Raw genomic sequence first — 23284 nt, 5'->3', positions numbered from 1 at the left:
AAATATTGTGATGGAGATTTTTTAGAAGAATTACGGTCACCTTTTGTACAAAAGAAGAGTTTGACTACGACTGCTTTGAATCCTGTAACTTGCCATTTTACTATTCCGTTCTTCTTTTATTTTGTTCAATTATCAGGCACACTATGGCTCTATTCGTATGAGATAGCACTCTAAACTAATGATATGATATCTCTTCATATAGAGAGAAAAAGAAACTTGAAAAATTTTGACCTTTATTTACTAGCTAACCCCCTTTGGAGTTTCACACTACTTGTCAGTTCGATTTTCTATATTGGGAAGAAAACAGGTTCGCTGCTACTGCCAAATGGAGACGATGAGGATGGTGCTGATGGTTCGGATGGTGCTGACGGTTCACTGCCAAAAGCTGGGAATGGGTTAGAAGGAATGCTAGGTTCAGAAGATACAGGTTGAACTGATTCCGGTGATGGAGCAGGTGTAGATACACCGATGTCATCCAAGGGACAGGGACCTGACGAAGTTTGGTTACAATGTATCCTAGAAATATATTTCCCAAATACAGTGGTAAAGTCATCAAAGAATTGTTGTTGATCATTGGCATATTGTTGAACCAAACTCCTCATCGTATTGTCATCTAAGAGCTCAATATCCGTACCCAATTTGCCTTCAAAGTCTCCGTCAATAAGTTCCTATTGTCATCACATTCAATCTATTGTCACAAATGTTGGAGATTAGCACTTCAACACACCTTGTAATAATGATTGCCAAAGGTATTATTATGACCAGGACACATAGGAACACCGTGGCAAACTCCCTATGTTCAGTATATTGTGAATTTGGCCCTCAATACCTGAATTTTCTCTCAACTTACCACACTGTGGGCACCTGATAATGTTACTACGTTTTCTTTTGTAAATCCAATTGCATTAAAGGCAGAGATAAGAGCTGATAGACTCATGGTGGGTTCGGGAATCAAACCAGCTGGATCAGGAACGTTTCTGTCCAGTCTACCATAATAAACTGGGACTTCTGGACCTCCCAAAAATTTGAGCGCGGTGACTGCACATGAGTTGATCAAATCAGCAATACTAATACAGGGGAATTGCGACGCAAAAGGCATCAACAGTGGTTTCAGTGGTGGCAATCCAGCATTCTCAGGTCTAACTATTTCCTCTGGTAGAAACAAAGCACCGTTACATCCGTTCCAGCAGTCATGAAAGGCGGAATGCAGACACATAGCAGCCATAGCTCGATTCTGTGTAAAGTTCTGAACAAAAATGCCTTCCATTTCTTTAATAGTACCTTCCGAACATTGTGCTTGTACACCAATATTGATAGAAACAAATAACACTGCTGCCAACGATAAAATATATTTAAAGCCTCCCATCACTGCCATGTTCGTGACAACAAGCCAAAATCAATAAAATGTTACATTATCGATGCAACCCTTTTAAGCTTGCTTCATGATCCATTGTTCCAGCTATGAAATGCAAAGACAACCCAAATAGAATGGAATCACCACGAAAAATGCCATCGAATCGCTGTTCTTTCCAGAAATTTGACGCTTCAAACCGAATGGACATGTCGATTGTAGCATTTGCCCATTTCTGGACCGTAAATTTGGCATTTTTTTCAGTCACTCATCAGTGGGACATGGATTGAAGCACGTTGAGAGCTATGCTCTCTCTTTTGTCGCATTTGTCTACGGGAAATATTGTTCTGGAATACTCTCAGTTTACACACAAGTTGAGGAAAGGCATGCAAGGAAAATAGAGGAAAATTGTTGTTGAGATGTTTATTACATGATCTGACAGTGGAGCTTCCTATTCTCTTTGGAATAGTAGAAGATACACTTGTCTATGCTACTTTTAGGAATAACCTAGGGACCTGGGAATAGAAAAGCAGGGTTAGAGTCTAGTGGCTGTTGAATCGGTACCGAAGTTGGAGGTTCCAACGGGAGAGTCTCAACGGGTATACCACTACTGCCACTAATGGAAGGAAGGGCCGGAGAACCAAAGGTATTAGTGGCAGAAGAAACAGTTGATGTCTCAATAGGCTGACCAGGAGAAATCGAAGAGGAACTTATAGGAACTCCTTGGTTTGAGGACGAACTACTGGAACTGGCTGAGGTTGTACTACTTTCAAGAGGGCAAGGTCCATTGGAGGACTGGTTACATTCAATACGAGAAATATATTTTCCAAAAACGGTAGCAAAATCATCAAAAAATTGCTGCTGGTCATTGGCATATTGTTGGACCAGACTGCGCATGGAGTTATCTTGGAGAAGATCGATATCAGTTTGTAGTTTTCCTTCGAGTTCTCCATTGAGTAATTGCTATGAAATATTTGAGTCCCTAACGAAATTTCACGTGAGAATTTACTTACGACGTAGTAGTGGTTTCCAAAAGTAGTATTTTGACCTGGGCAGAACGGTTGACCTTCACAGACACCCTTTAAAGAGGAAGTTATTACGTGGCGTTGCATAAAAATTTGGATATACATACGACACAATGTGCTCCAGAAAGAACCACAATTTCACTAGAATTGAACCCGATAGGTTCGAAGGCTGATATGAGTTCCTGTACAGATAATGTTGGAGCAGGAATAAGACCATTAGGATCTGGAACGCCAGTATCAATTCTACCAAAGAATACGGGCACTTCTGGTCCTCCGAGGAACTTGACTGCTGTCACTGCGCAGGAGTTTATCAAGTCAGCGACGCTTACACAAGTGAATTGGCTGAGAAAAGGGTTTAGAAATGTCTGAAGCGGAGCTAATCCAACATTTTCACTCCTGTCTATTTCGTCAGGCAACAACAAGGCCCCATTACAGCCGTTCCAACAGTCATGGAAGGCTCCTCGCAGACACAGAGGAGCCAGAGCCAAATTTTGAGTGAAGTTTTGAACAAATAAGTTTTCTATTTGAGTCATAGTTGAAGAAGAACATGCTGCTTGGATACCATGTCTCGTTACTACAGTGCATAGAAGAAGGACAAGCACTCTGAACTGTAAAGTTTTCATGCTGAGGACATGCGAAATAATCCTGCAAGTGGAATAATACGATTGTTTTAAAGGAATGAGACAGGCATTGAGTATCGGATCGATATGAAATGAAGCGATTTCATCGACCACAGAAATGGTCTTTTTCTTGTCGTTTTGAGAGGGAATCGACACATTTTGATCGATGAGGAATGGTTCGGAATCCTTTTCAGTTATGATGTGGCGTGAAGAGAACACTTTCCGATTATGGTTGAAGATGGAAACACGTGGCGAGAAACTAGTTATATGAAGAAATCCATCTTGTTGATTCTCTATTCTTAATCTCTACATATGTATATAGGAGAAGTTCTTTACCCTTTCCAACATTCGTTGGGTAGGAATAAATATGTGGAGGGATGAAAGAGTAGAGTTTGTTGTAGTAGTTGTAAGAATGTGACTATGAGCTCTTTTTGGTAATAAAGTTTTAATTATGCCAAAGTGAGAACTTTGCAAGTATCATGACTTTATGGTTGGTTGGGACATTGGGAGTGTGTACTGGTGGTGGAAGTCTATTTGTGCATGTCATTAGTTGTTCATGTCTGCGGTCAAGTTGCTTTCGTCAAGTTAACTTGCATTCCTATCGTCACTTGAGAACTCCAAGGAAAGGTCCTTATTACTATTGTTCTCACAGAAACAGGTTGTGCCATAAGTTACCTTGGTTTTTACCTTTTGGCAATTACCGTCTCACACATACAAGGCATATTGTAGGAACCCATAGTGTAGCAGATATATTGTCGAATACTCTTTTCCAACGTGTTGTTATGAACGACAGAGGACTATTAAATACCTTTTCTCGGTCACCTTTGGATCGACTCAACAATCATAGAAACCAAGCCTCCTTATTGGAAGAGTGTGAAAACTCTAGTCAAGTCAGATATATCATATTCTACCATCGAGAACCACTTTTAAAGGTAGTAACGGAACAAGCTCCTTCTGAAAAGGAACCGTTTGTGAAAGAACAAGCGCATATTGCTTGGTTCACTCGGGAACACGGTTTGGTAGAAGAAATACTTGCGAAAGGTGGACAAGCCTTGTTATTAGGCAAGTGGACGAGTGTAAAACACGCGATACTATCCGATGAGAATGTTTCATCTGATATATATGACAAATATTGTTTTGTGTTAGATGCAACAGGAATATGGAATAGTGACCAGATATCTCAAATAGGCGCGCAGCCTATGAACATTCGATCACTTTTATACAAAATTCAGTTTGATCCCCAAGAAGCTGCAGTATTAGCGCATGCACAGTCATTGCTTGAGTTTCATGTTCGTCATCAATATTGTGGAAAATGTGGTGCTTTAACGGAGTTGGGAGGATTAGGTAGCAAGCGTGTTTGTAGTGCAGGCTGTGGAATGGAATGGTTTCCTAGAAGTGATCCAGTTATTATTGTTGCTGTAGTGAAAAATGGTCACTTGTTAATGGGAAGACAACCAAGTTGGCCGTTAGGTCGATACAGTGTTATTGCAGGATTCATGGAACATGGTGAAAGTATAGAAGATGCTATTTACAGAGAAGTAAAAGAGGAGACTTTTATTCAAGTTGGTCGCTGTCGATATCATTCTTCACAACCTTGGCCATTTCCTTATAGTCTTATGTTGGGTTTTGTTGCAGAAGCTTCTTCACAAACGATTCAAGTGGATAAACAGGTTAGTTGTATACTATCGATTGTGAAGAACAGTGATTTGGATGTCAATTTAGGAATTGGATGATGCAAAGTGGTTTTCGAGAGAACAAGTTCAACAAATGTTATCCAATCGAGACCCTAATGGCCTTCGTGGTCCACCACCTCAAAGCATTGCCTATGAATTGTGTCATGCATTTGTCAACGGAGATGAAATATGCAACTTTTAGATGAGATTTATTTACTGTTCAAACGACGACTTACCCATTTACAAAGTTGCATAGTAAAAGCTTTTCTTATACTTGTCCCATCTATCCATCCCATCAACTGTTCTGTTTCATGTTCGATAACCAAAACTCTCTCTATTCCATGCAATATCAACTGATGATATGCTGTTGCCAAAGAATCTGTATCTTCCACATATATCCAAGGTTGTGAACAAAAATGTGATAAGTTCTCATTCCATACTTGAAACGAAATGGCTGAATCTGACAAGATAGTTGGGTTCATAGCATCCAACATGCGCCCTTCATTTTCCATTCCCTGCAATGTTATATGGTCGCTTTGGACCATCGAAAAGAAACCAAATGAAATGTCATTCAGTGAAAACACTCCTTCGATCTCTTTCAAAACTATCACTTCATCCTTCCCCAGGTTTGAAACAACGACAATTCCAAACATTTCATCTCTTTGAATGAGGTAATGAACAGCATCCATTAGTCTCATATTCGCATGTAACAACACAAAGTTGTTATTCAATGCATTTCTCACCGAGATAAGTTTCATCAAACGTTGTTCTTCTGTCGACAGAGACTGTCCCAATTCAAAAGAAGGAGTATTAATATCTACAGAATTCCATAAACGTCCCTTCTCATCTCTCTTAGGAAGATCATCTTCTTCGCTATCTTTGAGTTGCTCCATTTTATCTCTCTTCTCATAGTTCTCCTTGATTCCTTCCCTACTAGTGGTGTTGTTCCACTCTTTCGCATTCCATCTCTTGGAAAATTCTAGTTCTACTGTTTCGACTAGCCAAGATGACAGACCAGAGCTAGCCATAAGAGGTAATACAATGCGATAATCACGAGTCAGTTCAAATAACAACAGAGAACTTGTAAGAGGAGCACGAAACACTCCAGATAATACAGCAGCCATACCCACCATACTATAAGCAGGTGGACCAGCAATCAGAAGAATGCTGGACATTCCTGAGGACAGCCATGACCCAAAACTTTGATTCATGACATGCAAAATACCATAGTCAATCTGAGCCAATAACTTTGCATAACAAGCACCTAAAGTGGCACCGACAAATAATGTAGGAGCAAATGTTCCTCCCACTAGACCAGAGCCCAAAGATAGTGAAGTCACAATAGGCTTTAGAAATAAAAGCGTAAAGAGTAACTGCAAAGGAAAATCCGAATCTGCCAACAAAGCATCCAAAGTATCATAACCAAAAAAAAGGATTTGAGGAAAGAATAAAGCAATCAATCCATTCAAAAGGCCTCCCAAAAAAGGCTTTGTTACAGTAGGAACGGCTTTCATCCATTCTGAAATGGACAACTTGCCTTGGAAAAAGTTACTTCCCCACTGCAAAGAATATTTGAGACCTAACGAAGCCACGCCAGCTAAGAGTCCCAATAGAAGATACAACGGAAGTTCCACAATGGGTGATAATATCTCATATTTGGGTAACGAAAACGCTGGACTAGATCCTAAGCCAGCCTGAGAAACCAAAGCAGATAACGCAGAAGATAACAATAACATAGCAACAGTAGAGTTTCCAGTCGCATCCAAACCGTTTCGGATAACTGACGAGCCAAGTACAATTTCCAAAGCAAAAAATACTCCAGCAATAGGAGCATTAAAACCTGCAGCAAATCCAGCAGCTGCTCCTGTGGCCAACACCCAAAGTTGCTTTTCAGAAGATAATCGAAACCAATTGGAAAAAAGCCGAGAAACTGCAGCTCCAATTTCCACGGAAGGTCCTTCAGGGCCTAAAGAACAACCAGTACCCAGAGTAACAACTGCAGCAGCGTTTTTAAAAAATAATCGTGACAAATTCACAGGCTTCCCTTGCTTCACTTGTTCGATAATCTCGTTGAGACCACCACCCAGTTCTTGCTTTCTGGAACGTAACAAACTAACGAGGAAGCCTCCTAATGTGGGTATAAAAATGATGTTGTATCTCCCAAACAAGTACAATAAATTCCCAGCAAAGTGATCACCGTAGGACCACTCCGAAACCAACCTTATCAGTGTTTTGAATAAAGTAACTCCAGCACCTCCACCAATACCTACCAAGGCTGCTAACAATAAAAGTGAAGAGTCTGGGGGTAAAGCATTCCACAGGGAGACTTTTCTTAAGTTTTTAACGTTGACTTTGGCCTTCTGAAGCAAGATACTTATGTTCTCTTTGGTTACAGTGCTCAAGCTCAGGATGTGGTGACTACTTTTGTAAAGCCTGGAACATCTCGTTCTTTTTATCGAAAACTTTATCCTATTTACTTTACAATGATACGGTGCATTTAGCTGTGACAAGCTATCCTTTCTTTTTCTTCCACAGTGACAAGAACAATTCCAAACTTTACAGACCTCAACATAAGAACAAAAATAAAATTTCATCAACCCCATCCTTGAGATGGCCTCCACCAGAAGAACGAGTATGAAAGAAACCTATTCTGAGTAAACACATCATGTTACCTATATTCCTGAATGAAGCTGTATCTTCCAACTATTTCAATGCTATAAATGACAACTTTATCAAGATCACATTAAAGCGTAGAAATGAGTGCTTCTGGATCATCTTCGAGAACGATAGGAATAGAAGAAGGGAGGAGGAGGATGGGATGGGATCAGCAATCTTTCCATGATTCTCTTAATCATTCGTGATTCTCAAGGATATGAATGAAGATACATGTATCATATGCATGGACAATATAAACCTTGTACAATTTATTCCATGTGAACATTGTATAGTTTGTGAGAGATGCATTCATCTACTTGAAAGTGACAAGTGTCCTCTCTGTAGAAGTGTCGTCAAAGATGTGAGTTTTAAGGAAGATTCCTCGAATGATATTATTTCGGGTGAACAGAATACAATTTGTCTTGATACGCAAAAGTTATATTGTGTCGAAAGAAAGAGTGAGTCTATTACGGTTTCTTTGAAGGTCATTCAAGGGCAGAGGAAAATGATTGAGGAGTTGGTCAAAAGCCTTACCTTTCATATTATTATTTGTGGTCTACAAGAGAAAGATATTGGTGCATTATCTCTTTCTCTTCAACTTTTATATCCGGTTGTCTCCGAGTGCAATATCTTGCAGAGAGTGATGGACGAATTGTGTTGCACAGAGGGTTTTCTTTGGTTCTTATCAGAACATCAACCAATCTGCTCATTATTTCAACAAAGAGAATTCAAAAGCATAATGGAATGGTTATGTCCTAATATTTCCATGTTCTTGCCAAATATGGAGATAGACTCGTATCCTATTCATTTGGAGACATTATCATTCTCTCAATTAGAATATCTTCCTCCTTCTGATTCTTGTCTTCTTGCTGATGTTTTTGTTCTTTGTATGGATGCAAGGTCGAAAGATTCCCTCTGGCAAACACTTGTCATAGATGAACATATAAGGAAATGGAAAAGAAACCAAAACAGGATATGGCTCATTCAACATTATGATGCCGTAGAATGTCAGTATAAACCTCATGCGGTTCAGAGAGCGCAAGTAGAATGGATATGTCACGAAATGAGACCCCTTGAACGACCAGTTGATATATTATTTATGAATGGTGAAGGCATATTTAAAATCTGGTTGAGAGAATTAGCGTTTCAAATGCTCGAGGGTGCAAAAAGAGTTCGGTGTTTATGTAAATGGAAACAAGAAAATAAGATTTGTCGTTGTATGTAATGTTTACGATCTTTTGTTGATGAGGTTCACAAGTATAATCCAGTGGGGTTGGGAATGAGAAAGTCCGAAGCAAAGACCTTTTTTTATTTTTGGTTTGGTTTTTATTTGGTTCAAGTAAGTAGTGAGGAAGCGTTCCTTTATTTAGTTTTAAAATGATAATAAAGCTTGTATGGAGTGAACCTCTCGAAGCGACAAGTTTCAACCAAGGTCGAGTTCCAGACATTTGTATTTGTTCTTGTTGCATATATGGTGGTTCCAAGAGTACTGTTTGTTCTGCATTTTCTCAAATGAGCACAAGTGTTCCGGATTGTGACGCTTGTACCTTGACTCAATGTAACGTGTCGTTTGGAAAACTTTGTAAAGTTAACGCTACATTCACTCGAGCGTACTGCGTAGGTAAGACGAACGGTTTCTGTTTTAGCTCAACACTCAACTTCTCGGTTTTCGGGGAGAATAGAAAGGAATAGTGCTTTTCTGAAACTGGTTCCTTATTCTTTTATACTTTTTACTGTTTTCATGTTATTGGTCGCCTCTTTGCGTTCCACTATTCGATATTACCAATCTTTCAGAAAGGCTTCTTATGACATGGTACAGTAACGTTCAAACTATGGGAGTTTACAAAGGAGAAAAAGTTCGTTGACAATATCTGAAGTTTTCTCGGTAGATAGAATTACTGTAGTAGACAAACTCTAGAATGGCTTTCCAAGCTGCTGTTTTATTTGCAATAGAAAAAGACTTGAAATAAAAGGATGGCTCATCATGAAGCAGCAGCATGATGCAAATAAATGTGTATCGATCGTCGTTGAGCTAATCTCTTGATGAGGAGAGTCCTTTGACTTGCGGAGTCTCGTTTCCAAAACCTCTTCAACAAAAAGAAATATAACAACGCTCATGCGCCATATTGACTGCCGTTGTTCTTGTGAACAAGTGGACTGGTGGTTCGAGTATCAATTTTGTTACCAACCCTACGATTTTGGAGAATATTTTAATAGAGTTGAGCGGTTTTCCTCGTTAAAAAGTCGTTTAAAGCAGCGAAGGACGGCAATGATTCAAAGTTTACCTTGGTGTTTTTGGAATCCCTGTACACAGCAACAAGAGCAAACTGGAAGACTCAATCCCAACTTGTTCTTCCCTACGGCAAGAATGCAGCTGTCCAACGAGAAAAGTAACCCAACGCAGTTATCCATCATGCCCGTTGCAAGTTTACTAGCCAACGTTGAACGAATTCCCAAGTTTGGTTCTCACGTTTCCACCACCAGAGAAGACCCCGAAGACGAAGTGGACACCCAACACAAGTTGCCCAGCGTGTCCAAGCAAAAGCAACTAGCGTCTTTACTAGCTGGTGGTTTAGCGGGTACGTTGTCGGCAGCTGTTACTTGTCCTTTGGAAGTTATCAAGACCAAGTTGCAGAGTAGTAGTTCCAGTCATCTTTCTCGCAATGGCTCGAAAGCATTGCAGATAGCCATGCAGATTGCAAGTAAAGAAGGATTGCGCGGTTTTTTTCGAGGTCTTGTTCCCACTTTGGTAGGTGTGATACCAGCTCGTTCTACTTATTTTTGGGCATATACTACGAGTAAGACAATGATGCTTCAGAAGATAGGTGAAAGTCCTTTAGTGCATATGCTTTCTGCAGTCTTAGCTGGTATGGTATCCAACACGATAACGAATCCTATTTGGATGTTGAAAACTAGGATGCAGTTACAAGCTGGTGGAAATGGTGCCATTTTGTATACCTCATATGCAGATGCTTTTCAAAGAATCGTAAGAGAAGAAGGTTTTCGTGGATTATACAAAGGTTTATCTGCTTCCTATTGGGGTGTGACTGAAGGTGCTATCCATTTTGTGGTATACGAACGTCTAAAAAAATGGATGTATCAACAAAAGCCACCTGAACAAAGTCAAGGAAGGTTATCGTCACTAGAATATTTGAGCATGGCAGCTCTATCCAAGTTGATTGCATCTGCGACCACCTATCCTCATGAAGTTGTTCGTACGCGTTTAAGAGAACAAACTCCTATATCAGGAGCATTACCAAAATATCGTGGCGTTTTACAGTCGATCAAAACTATAGCACAAGAAGAAGGGATACAAGGTTTGTATTCTGGGATGGGTATGCATCTCTTACGAGTAGTACCCAACACTGCCATCATGTTTTTAACTTTTGAGCTCGTCAGTCGTTGGATAGAAAATCATCCTCTGCTCAATCATAATTCATCTAGCAAGTAATGGATATATTACAACGAACAGTAAAAAGAAGTTTTATTTCAACCATCCTATGAACAAATGCCAAGAAATTACTTGGAACAACGAAAAAGTAACAGTGAAAAACTTGTAACAACTAGACACTCTGCCTTTCGAACGAAGTATTCCCAGCAGATGAAGTCCAGTCATTATTGTTTATCATATTTTCCATTGTGGAACAAGGAGATGCACGAGAACCTTGTTTCTGAGGCAATCCACTTGTTGCCCCTTCAACCTTGAACATCTCCTTGTTCGTTTCTGCAACTCTGAATACTGCACCACTGGTAACAGATTGTCTCCCTTCCATGCCATCTTTCAGTTCTGAAGAATGGATTACTGAAACTGGGCGCCACCTGTATATATCTGGCGTGCTCCTTGAGCGGAAGATTCGTGGGCATCCAGAATTGCTGCTCTTATTTTGTCTACGCAGAACAAGTTCATCTAGCTTTTCCTCAAAAAGTTTCATTGCATATCGAACAAGATAGTCATCTTCCGTAAGATCCCAATGAGAAAAGTGTCGTACGGTCGAAGGACTACCGGGCGCACTCGCAGAAAAGACAAGGTCAGAACCAACACTTCCCGCAGCTGATTCTGAAAGACCATCACAGTCTAAAGAAAAGATGGGGTCTCCACAATCAGAATAACAACTATGAAACTGCGATGGAGTACACGATGACGGTAAATGCTCTTCGTCGTATAAAATATGTGAATTTCGTGCTTCAGTTGCTTCTGCTGCCTCTAGCATAATGGTAGAGAACTCACTCTCCTCTCTTTCAGGGTCATGAACATAAACAAGGCAACCGACTTCATATAACGTAAGGTTCTTAGAAATGGCTCGTTGAAGAAGCGCTGTCATTATACGCAAAATCCTTAAACTGTTTCTTGACAATCTTCCATCTGTTTCATCCAAGATAAGACGAGCATCCATTTCTCCATCTAACGTTTCCGCATATCTCCTCACATCTTCACAAACCGGCTCTTTTACTTGTGGCCAATCCATCCAAACAGGCCAAGGATAACTTTGAAATTTATCCGGTAAAATAAAGCCGTGATCAATCGGTACCAATTGAAAGCTATTTCCGTTAGTACTTTTGGTAACCAACAAATTACCACCGTGGCGATCACAGTTCAAAACACGGAGGTCAAAAAATGCAATGCGCTGAACTGCATCCACAGAGAATACACCAGGACCATAATCTTCGGCATCACCCACATTAGGAACATACACTTGAAATGCACCAGTCTTTGTTTCCAATGAATCCTGACCATACAAGTTGCTGCCTTTATCACTGCCATAACCACCACCAAGGTCAATATCACAACTTGCCAAAACGGTTTGCGGAACTGCACAAAATACTCCATGATCCAGTAGGTAAGCAGCAACTTCTTTAAGTGCTCCTTGTCCGCTGTAATGACAGCTGTAAACTGCTGATAGCCAAGATCCTTGTTGTGAACTTGAGCTGTTCATTGTCTTGCTATTCTCCACGCATGGCTCCTCATCTGACGGTTTAAACACCCCCAATACGTTCTGACTCGAAGTATTTTGTTTTAAAAAGTAAGTACCCGACACACCGCTACGAGCAGGCCTTTCAGGTTTCATCGTTCCGTTATCAAAGGCTAGTGCTGTTGAATTAACGGAGCAAACGACGTCAGAAAAGTCCCAAGGCTCAAAAGTCTTCGCAAGGTGGCTACCACAGTTCGACTTTGTAGCTTGGGCCAACGAGCGACTCTGCTTTGCTTCGGCGCCACTATTCAACCACCTCAAAGCTGCCCTTGAGAGAAGCTGGAAAGAGGCTGGGACAGAGGAAGGTTTCCCAAGATGGGAAAGGACGCCATTTCTAGGCGATTCATTTTCAGAGTCGTCACCTTCCAGACCACCCGTTTTTTCCAGTTCTAAAACTTTCTGTGATGACTCGTAGTCCTGTTGAAAAAAGTCGGGAACCCCTTGAGAACAGGGGAAATCTGTGTCTACAAGAGCTGCTTTGTTCTCCTGTCTGTAATTCTTCTCGACACTATCTAGACCTTCGAGAGAAGCCATAGCAAGTGCAATCCTGCTTAATACCCGTAATACGTCAAATATATAAACGGAGCAGACTTTTCTCAGAACTGACAAAACGGCTCAGTCGACGGCCTCCGCTAAAGTAAAGCTATTAAGAATATCTAAGACATGTTAAAGACGCCCATAAGAGAAGACAACTCCGCAAACAGAAAACAAAAAAAATTCAAAGCTTGAAGAAGGATATAATTTCAGCAAGTGGCGCTATGTCAAGTGCTAGACAACCCAGTCCAATTTTTGATTATATTGTGAAGAAGTGTGGGGATGAAGGCAGTAGGCCTCTTTGTCTATTTACAACGGATGGATGCCCTGAGGGTGCGAAAGATGGTTCGAGAAGATCATCTCAGGTCAAGGAGGGAGGGGTCTCAGTTTTCGTGTCTAGATGGGGAAAAATGAATTTATGACGTGGCTTCATCATTGACAGCGAAGCCAACAGGAACAGGTTTCTTTTCCATTTTGACTAGTGATGATACAAATCTTTATTACTTTTGATGGGGCTGATATTTTCGAAGCCTCCTCCCACAAACTCTGAAGTGGATACTATAGCAGCAAGACTGTTTGCCATTGACAAATGTATCCATGCTATCGTACCCAAATTGGAAAGTGCTACAGATAAATGGAAAACCTTGTTGTCCGTATCTCGAAGTTTATCCTCAGAGTTGAACGAAGTTTATGAGAAACATGCTGCTGAATATAAGACTGTAGACAGTTCTTTTCGTTCACTGGATGCGTTTCAATCATTTATGCAACAGTTTCACAAGGACAATACTGTTACCAATCATTGCATTCAGATACTCAAGTCTTACTCCCAAGAAATATCAAACCTCAAGAATTCTTTAAAGAATAGGACCAGACATCAGGAAAAATATGAAAGTTTGAAGAAGAAATATGAGAATATACGGAATGAAACTCCCAAGAAGAAAAGGTTAGAGGAGAGAATGAGAGAAGCTGAAGAAGTCTATCAGAAGTCTTCCAACGCTCTCTTACAAAAAATGAATGAATTGTATTTGAAACATGCGCAAGTCCTCGAACATGCGTTGATCGGTTTGTGGCATTCAGATTTGAAACATGCCGAAGCATTTACTGACAATGCATATGCAATGAGAAAGGCAGTGGACGCTTTCTTAGATAAAGTAGCCAACAATGAAATGGATAAAATCAATTCCACTTGGTTAAAAGAGAAAACAACGGCATATCCATCGAATGGTACAAAGTCTAGAGTGAGCGTAGCTAAGAAAGTCCAGAAAAATTGTGAAACGGCATGGAAAGCTTTAGAGAAACCTTCCATTGAAGGCTCTACAATCTCTACTTTGGAAAGCAATAACGAAGAGCAAGAGACGAGCCAAGAGGAGACCTCGATGTATGTCACTCGAAACTCAAGTCAAACGATCCCAGTTGCTTGAATAATTTGTCTACAAACCAGAAAAATTTGATATCAACTGAATAAATCATTCGTTTAATAATAGTATATAGGGCTGTGTTAGCTTTCTCATTTTCAAGAAAATCGACATATGCCAACAATGGCTTGTTGCATCACATACGAAGAGAAAAGCTTGACATCGTATGAGAGTTATGAAGCATCTATTACTTATAAGAACATTGGGGAGTAACTTTTTTTTTCATTCCGTTACAGCTTCTTGGATACGTTATTTATTGGTTGTTTGTTTAAGAAAAGGAATAAAATAAGGATGACTGAGTTTATATATTTAGTTGGCTCAGTTGTCTGTGTCGTTGACCATGATGGTTTGCTTTGGGATGGGATTCTTGCAACAACCGCTGATACGAACATTTTATCTCATTTCCTCACCATCAAGGAAGACTTGTTGTTTTGGTCGTGAAAAGCAAACGTTGAAGCATTCGTTTCGCGTCTTTCCTTGTATTCAACAAGTTTATCCTGTGAAGGTTGTTCGTCTTTGGGTGGTTTGTCAAGACAAGAGTGAATTTTCTCAACAAGATATTGGCCAACGGCAAGAGTCACAAGAATTTTCTGAAACTCAGTCTATCTCAATAGAAGAAGCAAATAGCTTGTCAGAAAAGGAACCTTATCCCGGGTATTACCGGGATATGGAACAACTGGGTTTGAAACCACAACCTCAAAAAGATGATGGTCTTAAAGTTGGTGGTGCCAAATCATTGTATCGAGCAGATGGTACCCCTTATGCTCCTTGGTTAATTGGAAAAGTGATGGAGGATCCCAGACCTTTAACATCGAGAAAGAAGCCCAGTGCTTCAGGAAGACTAGCAGCAGATCCTCAGTTACAAGAAATTGCAGGAGTGGGTCTTAAGGCCAGGATTTTGGGAGATGAAGTTGAACTCGTTTGGAGTACAGACAAGGAAGAAAATAATATTGGCTTTGTGGTTCAACGTAGAAGAGGTGGTACCGAAGACTTTCAGGTTATCGCTGATTACAAGACCGATCCTAGCTTGAAAAGTAAAGGTTCATCAGGCGGAAACTATTCATTTATTGATTCTTCTGCTTCTCCTGGTACTTGGATTTATCGTATTTCTGATGTCAACGCACAAGGTGAAACCAACGATCTTTGTCAAACACTAGTTGAAATCAGTAGCAATGAAGACAAACAACGTCAAAAGTTAGCGGTTATCATACTTTCTGGTTTAGTCATAATACTTTTTGTAGTTGGGTTACTATTGGATCCTTTGACCAGAAAATGATACAATATCTTGTGGGAAACAGAGGGTTTCAAGTAAATGGATGTGAAAACTGAACCATCAAAAGTAATACATTTTTCTATTGAAAATTTCATTTTGTGAATTTGGGTGGACAATGAAAACTGCCTATTGGAGACCGACATGGGGTCTTATCCATCAACTTTATATAAGAACAACGAGTAGGATTCCCAATCAATCAAGGTTAGGGTCTCAGACAAGTACTCTTCAAAGGTCACTTTTGGCACTTTCTTCTTCTCAACAGGAACAGGGGTCATCCGGAAGTCGTCAATCCCACTCCTTTTCCTCGTTTCCTAGTATAGCAGCCGCTGTTTTTGCCACCATCTATATGACTTGTCCTATTTTGAAAGCAGACGATGAAACTTTAGAGCCACCGAAATATCCTTGGAATCATTCAGGTCCGTTATCCTCTTTTGACGCTGCCGCCATTCGTAGAGGCCATCAAGTCTATAAGAACGTCTGTGCTTCTTGTCATAGTATGGAAAGTATTGCCTATCGTAACTTGATTGGAGTTGCTTATACTGAAGAAGAAGCAAAGGCAATGGCAGAAGAGGAAGAAGTGGAAGATGGCCCAAACGAGGAAGGTGAGATGTTCACTAGACCAGGAAGGCTATCCGATCACTTTCCAGCTCCTTATCCTAACGATGAAGCAGCAAGATATGCAAACAGTGGTGCTTTACCCCCTGATCTAAGTTATATTGTGAAAGCCCGTCATCATGGAGAAGACTATATCTTTGCATTACTTACAGGTTATAGAGATCCTCCAGAGGGAGTCAATATTCGAGAAGGCCTTAACTATAACCCTTATTTTACTGGAGGACAAATTGCAATGGCTAGAGCTTTATATGATGGAGCAGTTGAGTTTGATGATGGAACTCCAGCAACTACTTCGCAAATGGCAAAAGATGTAGTGACTTTCTTGGCTTGGGCTTCTGACCCGCATCAAGACGAAAGGAAGAAGATGGGAGTCCAAGCTTTATTTACTCTTTCAGTGTTATTCTTGTTTGCATTATATTCCAAACGACTTCGTTGGTCTCTTTACAAGTCTCGTCGAATCGAATTTCGGGACATGTGAGTTTTTCTGGAGTTGCTTAATAAAATGTGCATTCGTTCCTTTATCCATTCATTGTGATTTGAGCCAATTGGGCCATCGCCCGTTTCATATTGTTGTGGTTTGACATTGGAAATGGATCATTTGAAGCAACATCCACTTGTTGAAGTATGTGAAAGTTATTTGGTATTGGTTATCATTGAAATACCTGCTTCTTAGGTTGCAAAGCACAACACCAAAAAGGACGCTTGGATTGTAATTGATGGAAAAATTTATGACGTAACTCAATTTCTCGACGAGCATCCTGGTGGAGAAGAAGTGTTGCTTGAAGTTGCAGGTATGTGTTTCTTACTGTAATTTTGTTACTACTCACTGCTGTTTTTTAGGGCGTGATGCTACTAGAGAGTTTGAAGACGTGGGTCACTCAGATGAAGCTAGGGAACTACGAGAAAAATACTTGGTTGGAGTGGTTCGGAAAGAAACGAAAGAAGAGCTTGCACAGGCTGAGAGAGAAGGAGTCAAACCAATCCACTCAGCTAGTCAACCGGAAGTACCTCTGTGGAAGAAACTGCTTATTCCCGGTGTTCTTGTGGTGATGGCTTTTTTGATTCGGAAGTACCTCTCCTAGTTTTGTCAGCGAGTGTTTGTTAGCCTTTCAGAAGTGAATATTCAACAGTATCAAACAAGGAATAAATTTCTTGACTTAGAATGGATTTCAGAAATGTGAAAAGCGTCATCAAGTTTGAAGAAGAAGACTACTCTGCGCTTCTCCGTATACACGACGAAATCCCAACAACAACAACAACAACTTGTTTATCGAATATACTTTCACTCGTTTTCAAACAATCTGTCGGGGCAAATTAGAAGCCTAATTTGGTTCTTCTCCAGTGTCTTCTCTTTGCGTTGTAACGAATCTTGGTATCCGATTTCATTCGAAACCAGTAAGGAACTGGTCTATTTTGTCTAGCTTTCTTGGCTAACTTTTTCTTGATTCGAAACGTCTTATGTGATGGCTATTCAAGGAATCAGTGTTATGTCACAGCTATTACAGTGAACCTTACCATTTGGGGGGTCAACTCAGTAAAACTACACACACAGTGGAGTGTCACAACTCACCCACCGCGACGGTAACCAATTAATAATGGGATTTCGATATGCCTTGACCAAAAGAATTTTTGCAGTTTATTCAAGTTTATGCAACTCCCACAAGGCGATAGCTACGGCATTGGACAAGTTATGTGAACGGACAATATGTTTGTTCTGCATTGGGATGTACACCGAAGTACCTTTATCCAAAGCTTTGATAGGTAACTGTTGGAAGCCCTCCGTTTCACTACCAAAGATAAGGAATACAGGACCAGTTGTCTTAAAAGTCACTCTTTCAAGAGACACCGTTCCTTGTGTGGTAATAAAGTAAATATGACTATTCTCTGGAACACCCTATCAATATTTCAATCAGAAATACTTGTGTAAAAAGAATGGAGGTCAGCAACCTTTTCAAAATCTTCCCAACAAGAACTGTATTTCCAATCGACGTATTTCCAATAATCAAGTCCTGCTCTTCTCACTGCGTGTTCATCTATAGAAAACCCCAAAGGACCAATCAGGTGAAGCTTCGCTCCAAACGCCAAACAAGTTCTACCAATATTTCCTAACACTATTCTCAATTCGTTGCAGTCAAGGCAACCACGATGTACCTGTATTTCCTGGTATTTTGGGTTGGAACAAAACTACATTGATCGAGTCCTTTTGAATAACCCATTTTTCTTCGTATAATCTTATTTCCTCCTGTTGTAGTGATAAATCACACCCAACAGTTGGAACAATCAAACCATATTCACAACTGTTTGCCTCAACTTCAGGTAGTGGTTTCCATAGCAACCTTCTCCTTTTCTTCCATGGTGCCAGTTTCTTATACATAAACGGACACTTTTTAGTTGCTGTGCAGTTCAATGGTGAACAACATAATGCATTGTGACAAAAGCCCAACATTTCCTCCCCAAAACTTTATATCTAAACAAACATTTTCATTACTCTATATATACAAAACTCCAACTATCAAGCAAACTAGTTGCAAATTGAGATAAAAAGACATACAAAAGTTACACCACTTCCAACACTTCTCAGAGGTCCAGACTTGCTATAACTAATCACAATAGACTTCATATGACCGTCGTGATTGCAAGGTTTCTCATCATAAAAGAGTAGAACGGTATAAATAGGACGATACTTACCACTATTGCCAATAGTTTTTTCCTCTCTTTAAGAAACTACAATCATAACTTCCCAAAATGTTCATTTAGAGGAACCTTCCCAAACCACAAGTTGAAACTCAACATGGAAATACACAACTCAGCGACGCTTTGGCCCTTCTGTTCCCGTTTATCCCAACAATTCAATATAATCATTCGTTGAATGGCGCCTAAGATTTCTTATTTTTCTATCGTGAAACGAAGACTGACAGTATGAGAAGACGAACGATGCCTTTTATATCAACTACAACACAAGTCCAACTTGGGAAATGTCTTTTGCCTTGTAAGCGATGCTGCCACTGGTTCTCTTCTCCAGCTCGTTTCTATAAGAGTATTTATGGCAAGAGTTCCTTGAAAATATGCCGCTTTTATCCTGTTCTACTTGTTGCAAGGAAACCAACTAGGAAGCAAGGTGCTACGCAAGGAGAGCTGCATGACGCAAAAAGTTTCTTCAAGAGTCTTAACGAAACTAAAAACTTGGAAGAAACATCCTCCTCACCTTCCAACTTGGACCTTTCAAGTCCATCACCTATAGCTGGAGGTAAAAAAAGGAGAAAACCCCATTCCGTTCAAACCAAAAAGAAAATCAGCCAGAGCTTGAAAGGACGCTCGCTTTCTTCTGAAACTAAGAAGAAGATATCTGAAGCAATGAAAGGGAAACAATTTACGCCTTCGCATCGCATCGCCATTAGTCAGCGAATGCAGGGTCCACTCAACCCTATGTATGGAAGAAGAATGAGTGCACAAACAAGACTAAAAATATCACTTTCGTTGCGAAAATGTAAACTTGAAAACGGAAGGAACGGAAGTACTTCAGAAAAACAGCCTTCCGACGAGGAAAATAAGAACCCGGTGCAGGTTCATAAGACAATGTTGCACGAAAAATATCAACAAGTTCGTGACGCACTCCATTTAGAAATGGATAAAGAAGGACTTGAACTAATAGGGGAGTCTTCGTGGACTTATTTGGATGAAGGGAAGAAAAGAAAACTAAAGATGATCCAGAAATCAGTAAAGAAACGACTTCGTCAAGTTTCTCGAGATATGGATGGTTTGGAACTTGATGAAGGCTTTCTAGTGGATGATTTTGTTGCGCAGAAACTGGAACCAAAAATAGAAAGGCCCAACAGCTCGTCACCCTCGATGAATCCTCCAACAGCGAGCAATACAACTAGTTCATCAGCAACTCCGCTGTCTTCCAAAGCAAATCCAACTAAAAAGAATGCTAGTACTTGTGAAAGTTGTGGAGGTAGAGGAATCAAAGCATGTGAGTTTTGTGTGAGAAAGTATGGAGTTAGAAGTTCAAAATGCATCAAATGTTATGGTTCTGGAATCATGTTTTGTGCCGTATGTAATGGAAGTGGTGAGCTGCTTTCGAAATAGTTCTTGTACGCTTTGTTTGTTATGGGTACATTTGGACTATTGTGTTATTTGTACAGTAATAATGGATAGCTGTCTAGTTGTTTGCTTTATAACTGAAACTTGCGAATATATTTCGGGAATGATTACAAACGGGTTGTATTATTTACATTACATCGAATGAATAAAATGATTAGAATCTTTGTGAGAAATGCCGATTGGATTTCATGAATGAATCAAAGCAAGTTAGTTCAAGAAAAGAAAGGAACTTAGAAAACTTGGAAACTGTACCCCTTGATGAACTTCAAGAAAGACCTGGTTCCCACTCTTTGAACCTACAAGGATATGACACAGTGTCGTTGAGTAACGTGCCTTTACCTGCGTTTGGTCAGAAGTCCGAAGCAGTAAGAGAAGTCAACTTTGATTTTTTAGAAGCGGAACAAGAGGGAGCCGTTCCTGAAGAACGCTTTTCAGGTAGCTGAAAAAGTTTCAAAGTTGTGTTTGCTAAGTCAACTTGATTAGGAGAAGCACCTTCCGTCTATCGTCGCTTTTCTGGTTGGCTAATTCGTTGGATTTTCAGAGTCCCTACTCCTCTCCGTTATTTTACTCACTTAACATTGTTCTTGGTCATTCTCGGTGTTCTATCTGCTGCTGTAATATTTTTAGTCGATCTGTCCGTTCACGTTCTGGAAGTTTTTCGTATATGGATATCATCGGATAACTTTGGCGGTTATTTTGTTGGCTTTATCTTTTATTTTCTGACTGCCTTGATTCTTTGTTTGCTTTCAACATTTGCATGTCAAGCCTTAGGAAAGGAAGCAGAAGGTTCCGGTATACCCCAAATGAAGAGTATCCTTTCTGGTTTCTATGATAGAAGCAAAAACGCTTTAAAGCTTCGAGTATTGGGTGCCAAGTCACTTGGTCTTATTTGTGCTATCGGTAAGTACCCATAAACATGCAGCATCTCGATACTTAGAAGGTTGAATTTCAAAAGGTGGCGGACTTCCGGTCGGATGGGAAGGTCCTAATGTACATATTGCTTGCATCATATCTCATCAACTGAGTAGATTGCCTTTCTTCCGATTCATTCGAAGAGATAAATCATTACGACTCCAAATGATTGGTGCTGCTTGTGCAGTTGGATTGGCCTCGTCTTTTGGTATGTATAATGTTTCTTCTGTGGTATGTTTCTTTTATGGTATTCAGGTGCTCCTGTTGGTGGTGTATTGTATTCATTGGAAACTACAGCATCTTTTTATATTGTGAGAACATTTTGGAAAGCTACAGCTGCAACAGTTTCTGGTGCCTTGATATACAAATTACTTTATGATACTCCCTTGGTTGAAGCGTTTCAAAAGACTTCATTCGATGTAGGAGTGGTTGACCCCACTGAACTTGTTCTATTTGCACTTCTCGGTATTTTGATGGGTTAGTAGACTTTAGAGAATGGCAAAATCTATTATGAACTTTCTATAGGTTGTGCAGGTTCACTTTTTGTATTCTGTGTTCATCAAGTGTATCGAATTCGAATGAAAAAGTTACCGCTGACCAATCGATATATTCTCGTTGGTATCGTTGCCTCAGTTGCGGCCATTTTGCAATATCCTGTGGAGTTGTTTCGGTAGGATTGGCTTGATTTCTGGTGTATATCTATATGAATGCCAATACATTTTTTGTCATACAATAGGTTAGATCCTAGAATGGCAATCAATGAATTATTTTCCCCAGAGACGTTGAGAGTGTTGAATCCATTGCAAGTGTTTTTACTACTCGTAGTGAAATTCCCGCTAGTTGTGGTATCTGTTGGCCTACCTATTCCTGCCGGTGTATTTGTTCCTAGTGAGTTTTTAGGTTGTTACTTTTACGTCATTGCAGACAAACAATATTATCTGGATAGGTTTCTTGTTGGGTTCTTGTTTCGGAAGATTGTATGGAGAATTGCTCAAACTTATTTTTGGTGATATCATCGTACCTGGTGGATATGCGGTAGTGGCAGCGGCATCCTTTACAACGGGAGTAACCAGAGCTCTCTCTTGTGCAGTAATTATATTTGAAGTTACCGGGCAGGTATGAATGAAAACGAGTATCTGCAACTGTTATCCTTATGAACTTTTATAGTTGAGACATTTGGTTCCCACTTTGGTGGCTGTTTTGTTTGCCTTTGTAACAGGAAATATTTTTAATCGATCATTATATGATACTCTAATTATCATGAAAAATATTCCCTATATGCCTTATATGCGAAAGGACAGAACTCCAGATATGAAAGTTTCCCAAGTCATGATAAGAGAATGTATCAGTGTGCAAGAATATTCCAATGCAGGAATGTTACAAGAAATTTTACAAGCATATCCAGAGTTTTCCTGTTTTCCAGTAGTCAACAAAGATGGCTATCTTCTTGGAGCTGTCAAACGAAGAACTTTATTGACGTTGGTTGCAACGCAGTCACAACAGTCTTCCATGATTTCCAAAGTGGACGTTGATTATGGAGACAATGAAGAATTTCCTGCAAGCAGTGGAAATATGGCATATGATGAAGAGGAGGAAGAGGAAGAAGACTCTGTGCACTCCATTGAAAATAGTTCCACAGTTTCTTCGAATAGAAATCATTCCCAATGGAAGACGAAAAACACCAATGGAGGCCATAATTATTTACCTGAATCTTCACTATCTCATATGGAAGTGCCAAAGGACGTTTCACCTCTTTTGGTTACGGAAGATACCCAACTAGGTCGAGTCCATTTTCTGTTTGTTATGTTAATGCCCAAGTGTGCTTATGTGGTGAATGGTGGAAAATTGACTGGAGTGGTGACTCGTTTAGATATCGTAGAATGTGGGCAATCAAGTTCAACGAGTTGAAATAGATTGAGATATCTTATAATAGAACTTTTGCGTAACTTACAAGTTATTCTTGTTTCCATTGAAAGGTGTTATTGTCACTTGACAACCAACAGCCGAATTCAAGGGCATTGTTTCTAACATGAAACAGTTGGTCTATTTCACTCGGCTTAGAATAATCAAGAGGAAACTTCACAGCGTAGTTGCAAAAATGTTGCAAATACGTCGCTTGATTCCTCCACAATCCAAA

At 40.0% G+C, this 23284-nt stretch overlaps 14 protein-coding genes across 15 annotated transcripts; 9 read left to right on the top strand and 5 right to left on the bottom strand.

Moving 5' to 3' along the window:
• Positions 1–217: 217 nt before the first annotated feature.
• Gasu_17800 (peroxidase) lies at positions 218–1405 on the bottom strand. The gene is made up of 3 exons (XM_005707482.1): positions 851–1405; positions 728–793; positions 218–668 (listed from the first exon to the last, which is right to left on the bottom strand). The coding sequence occupies exons 1-3, from the start codon at positions 1373–1375 to the stop codon at positions 288–290; spliced, it is 972 nt and encodes a 323-aa protein (XP_005707539.1). The 5' UTR covers positions 1376–1405; the 3' UTR covers positions 218–287.
• Positions 1406–1734: 329 nt separating this feature from the next.
• On the bottom strand, positions 1735–3455 carry Gasu_17790 (peroxidase). Its single transcript, XM_005707481.1, has 3 exons — positions 2484–3455; positions 2365–2430; positions 1735–2314 (listed from the first exon to the last, which is right to left on the bottom strand). The coding sequence occupies exons 1-3, from the start codon at positions 2997–2999 to the stop codon at positions 1859–1861; spliced, it is 1038 nt and encodes a 345-aa protein (XP_005707538.1). The 5' UTR covers positions 3000–3455; the 3' UTR covers positions 1735–1858.
• A 10-nt stretch (positions 3456–3465) lies between these two features.
• Gasu_17780 (NAD+ diphosphatase) lies at positions 3466–4980 on the top strand. Its single transcript, XM_005707480.1, has 2 exons — positions 3466–4666; positions 4719–4980. The coding sequence occupies exons 1-2, from the start codon at positions 3476–3478 to the stop codon at positions 4869–4871; spliced, it is 1344 nt and encodes a 447-aa protein (XP_005707537.1). The 5' UTR covers positions 3466–3475; the 3' UTR covers positions 4872–4980.
• A 4-nt stretch (positions 4981–4984) lies between these two features.
• Gasu_17770 (chloride channel/carrier, CIC family) lies at positions 4985–7435 on the bottom strand. Its single transcript, XM_005707479.1, has 2 exons — positions 5110–7435; positions 4985–5054 (listed from the first exon to the last, which is right to left on the bottom strand). Exons 1-2 carry the CDS (start codon positions 7261–7263, stop codon positions 5019–5021), a joined length of 2190 nt encoding a protein of 729 aa, XP_005707536.1. The 5' UTR covers positions 7264–7435; the 3' UTR covers positions 4985–5018.
• Positions 7436–8175: 740 nt separating this feature from the next.
• Gasu_17760 (uncharacterized protein) lies at positions 8176–9310 on the top strand. Its single transcript, XM_005707478.1, has 4 exons — positions 8176–8541; positions 8593–8663; positions 8714–8945; positions 9007–9310. Exons 1-4 carry the CDS (start codon positions 8214–8216, stop codon positions 9144–9146), a joined length of 771 nt encoding a protein of 256 aa, XP_005707535.1. The 5' UTR covers positions 8176–8213; the 3' UTR covers positions 9147–9310.
• A 15-nt stretch (positions 9311–9325) lies between these two features.
• On the top strand, positions 9326–10780 carry Gasu_17750 (mitochondrial carrier). The gene is made up of 2 exons (XM_005707477.1): positions 9326–10676; positions 10724–10780. The coding sequence occupies exons 1-2, from the start codon at positions 9441–9443 to the stop codon at positions 10757–10759; spliced, it is 1272 nt and encodes a 423-aa protein (XP_005707534.1). The 5' UTR covers positions 9326–9440; the 3' UTR covers positions 10760–10780.
• Positions 10781–10784: 4 nt separating this feature from the next.
• Positions 10785–13105, bottom strand: Gasu_17740 (uncharacterized protein). The gene has a single exon (XM_005707476.1). The coding sequence runs from the start codon at positions 12826–12828 to the stop codon at positions 10888–10890; it is 1941 nt and encodes a 646-aa protein (XP_005707533.1). The 5' UTR covers positions 12829–13105; the 3' UTR covers positions 10785–10887.
• A 220-nt stretch (positions 13106–13325) lies between these two features.
• Gasu_17730 (BAR protein) lies at positions 13326–14309 on the top strand. Its single transcript, XM_005707475.1, has one exon. It carries the CDS (start codon positions 13338–13340, stop codon positions 14247–14249), a length of 912 nt encoding a protein of 303 aa, XP_005707532.1. The 5' UTR covers positions 13326–13337; the 3' UTR covers positions 14250–14309.
• Positions 14310–14565: 256 nt separating this feature from the next.
• On the top strand, positions 14566–15620 carry Gasu_17720 (uncharacterized protein). Its single transcript, XM_005707474.1, has one exon. The coding sequence runs from the start codon at positions 14587–14589 to the stop codon at positions 15517–15519; it is 933 nt and encodes a 310-aa protein (XP_005707531.1). The 5' UTR covers positions 14566–14586; the 3' UTR covers positions 15520–15620.
• Positions 15621–15625: 5 nt separating this feature from the next.
• Positions 15626–16660, top strand: Gasu_17710 (ubiquinol-cytochrome c reductase cytochrome c1 subunit). Its single transcript, XM_005707473.1, has one exon. The coding sequence runs from the start codon at positions 15632–15634 to the stop codon at positions 16607–16609; it is 978 nt and encodes a 325-aa protein (XP_005707530.1). The 5' UTR covers positions 15626–15631; the 3' UTR covers positions 16610–16660.
• A 5-nt stretch (positions 16661–16665) lies between these two features.
• On the top strand, positions 16666–17350 carry Gasu_17700 (cytochrome b5). The gene is made up of 3 exons (XM_005707472.1): positions 16666–16753; positions 16805–16922; positions 16972–17350. Exons 1-3 carry the CDS (start codon positions 16721–16723, stop codon positions 17211–17213), a joined length of 393 nt encoding a protein of 130 aa, XP_005707529.1. The 5' UTR covers positions 16666–16720; the 3' UTR covers positions 17214–17350.
• A 394-nt stretch (positions 17351–17744) lies between these two features.
• Gasu_17690 (tRNA/rRNA methyltransferase) lies at positions 17745–19005 on the bottom strand. 2 transcript variants are annotated; one of them, XM_005707471.1, is made up of 4 exons: positions 18631–19005; positions 18283–18598; positions 18079–18236; positions 17745–18025 (listed from the first exon to the last, which is right to left on the bottom strand). In XM_005707471.1, exons 2-4 carry the CDS (start codon positions 18575–18577, stop codon positions 17768–17770), a joined length of 711 nt encoding a protein of 236 aa, XP_005707528.1. In that variant the 5' UTR covers positions 18578–18598; positions 18631–19005; the 3' UTR covers positions 17745–17767. The 2 variants fall into 2 exon arrangements, with proteins under 2 accessions (XP_005707528.1, XP_005707527.1); XM_005707470.1 differs by having other exon boundaries at positions 18283–18652; positions 18820–19005.
• Positions 19006–19035: 30 nt separating this feature from the next.
• Gasu_17680 (uncharacterized protein) lies at positions 19036–20400 on the top strand. The gene has a single exon (XM_005707469.1). The coding sequence runs from the start codon at positions 19051–19053 to the stop codon at positions 20218–20220; it is 1170 nt and encodes a 389-aa protein (XP_005707526.1). The 5' UTR covers positions 19036–19050; the 3' UTR covers positions 20221–20400.
• Positions 20401–20405: 5 nt separating this feature from the next.
• On the top strand, positions 20406–23280 carry Gasu_17670 (chloride channel/carrier, CIC family). Its single transcript, XM_005707468.1, has 8 exons — positions 20406–20670; positions 20719–21135; positions 21191–21355; positions 21403–21624; positions 21673–21817; positions 21884–22035; positions 22094–22263; positions 22315–23280. Exons 1-8 carry the CDS (start codon positions 20424–20426, stop codon positions 23053–23055), a joined length of 2259 nt encoding a protein of 752 aa, XP_005707525.1. The 5' UTR covers positions 20406–20423; the 3' UTR covers positions 23056–23280.
• The last annotated feature ends 4 nt before the right edge of the window (positions 23281–23284 follow it).

This window comes from Galdieria sulphuraria (genome assembly GCF_000341285.1).
Source record: "Galdieria sulphuraria unplaced genomic scaffold scaf_11, whole genome shotgun sequence".
Classification (NCBI taxonomy): Eukaryota; Rhodophyta; class Bangiophyceae; order Galdieriales; family Galdieriaceae; genus Galdieria; species Galdieria sulphuraria.
This window is presented reverse-complemented; position numbering and strand designations above follow the sequence as displayed.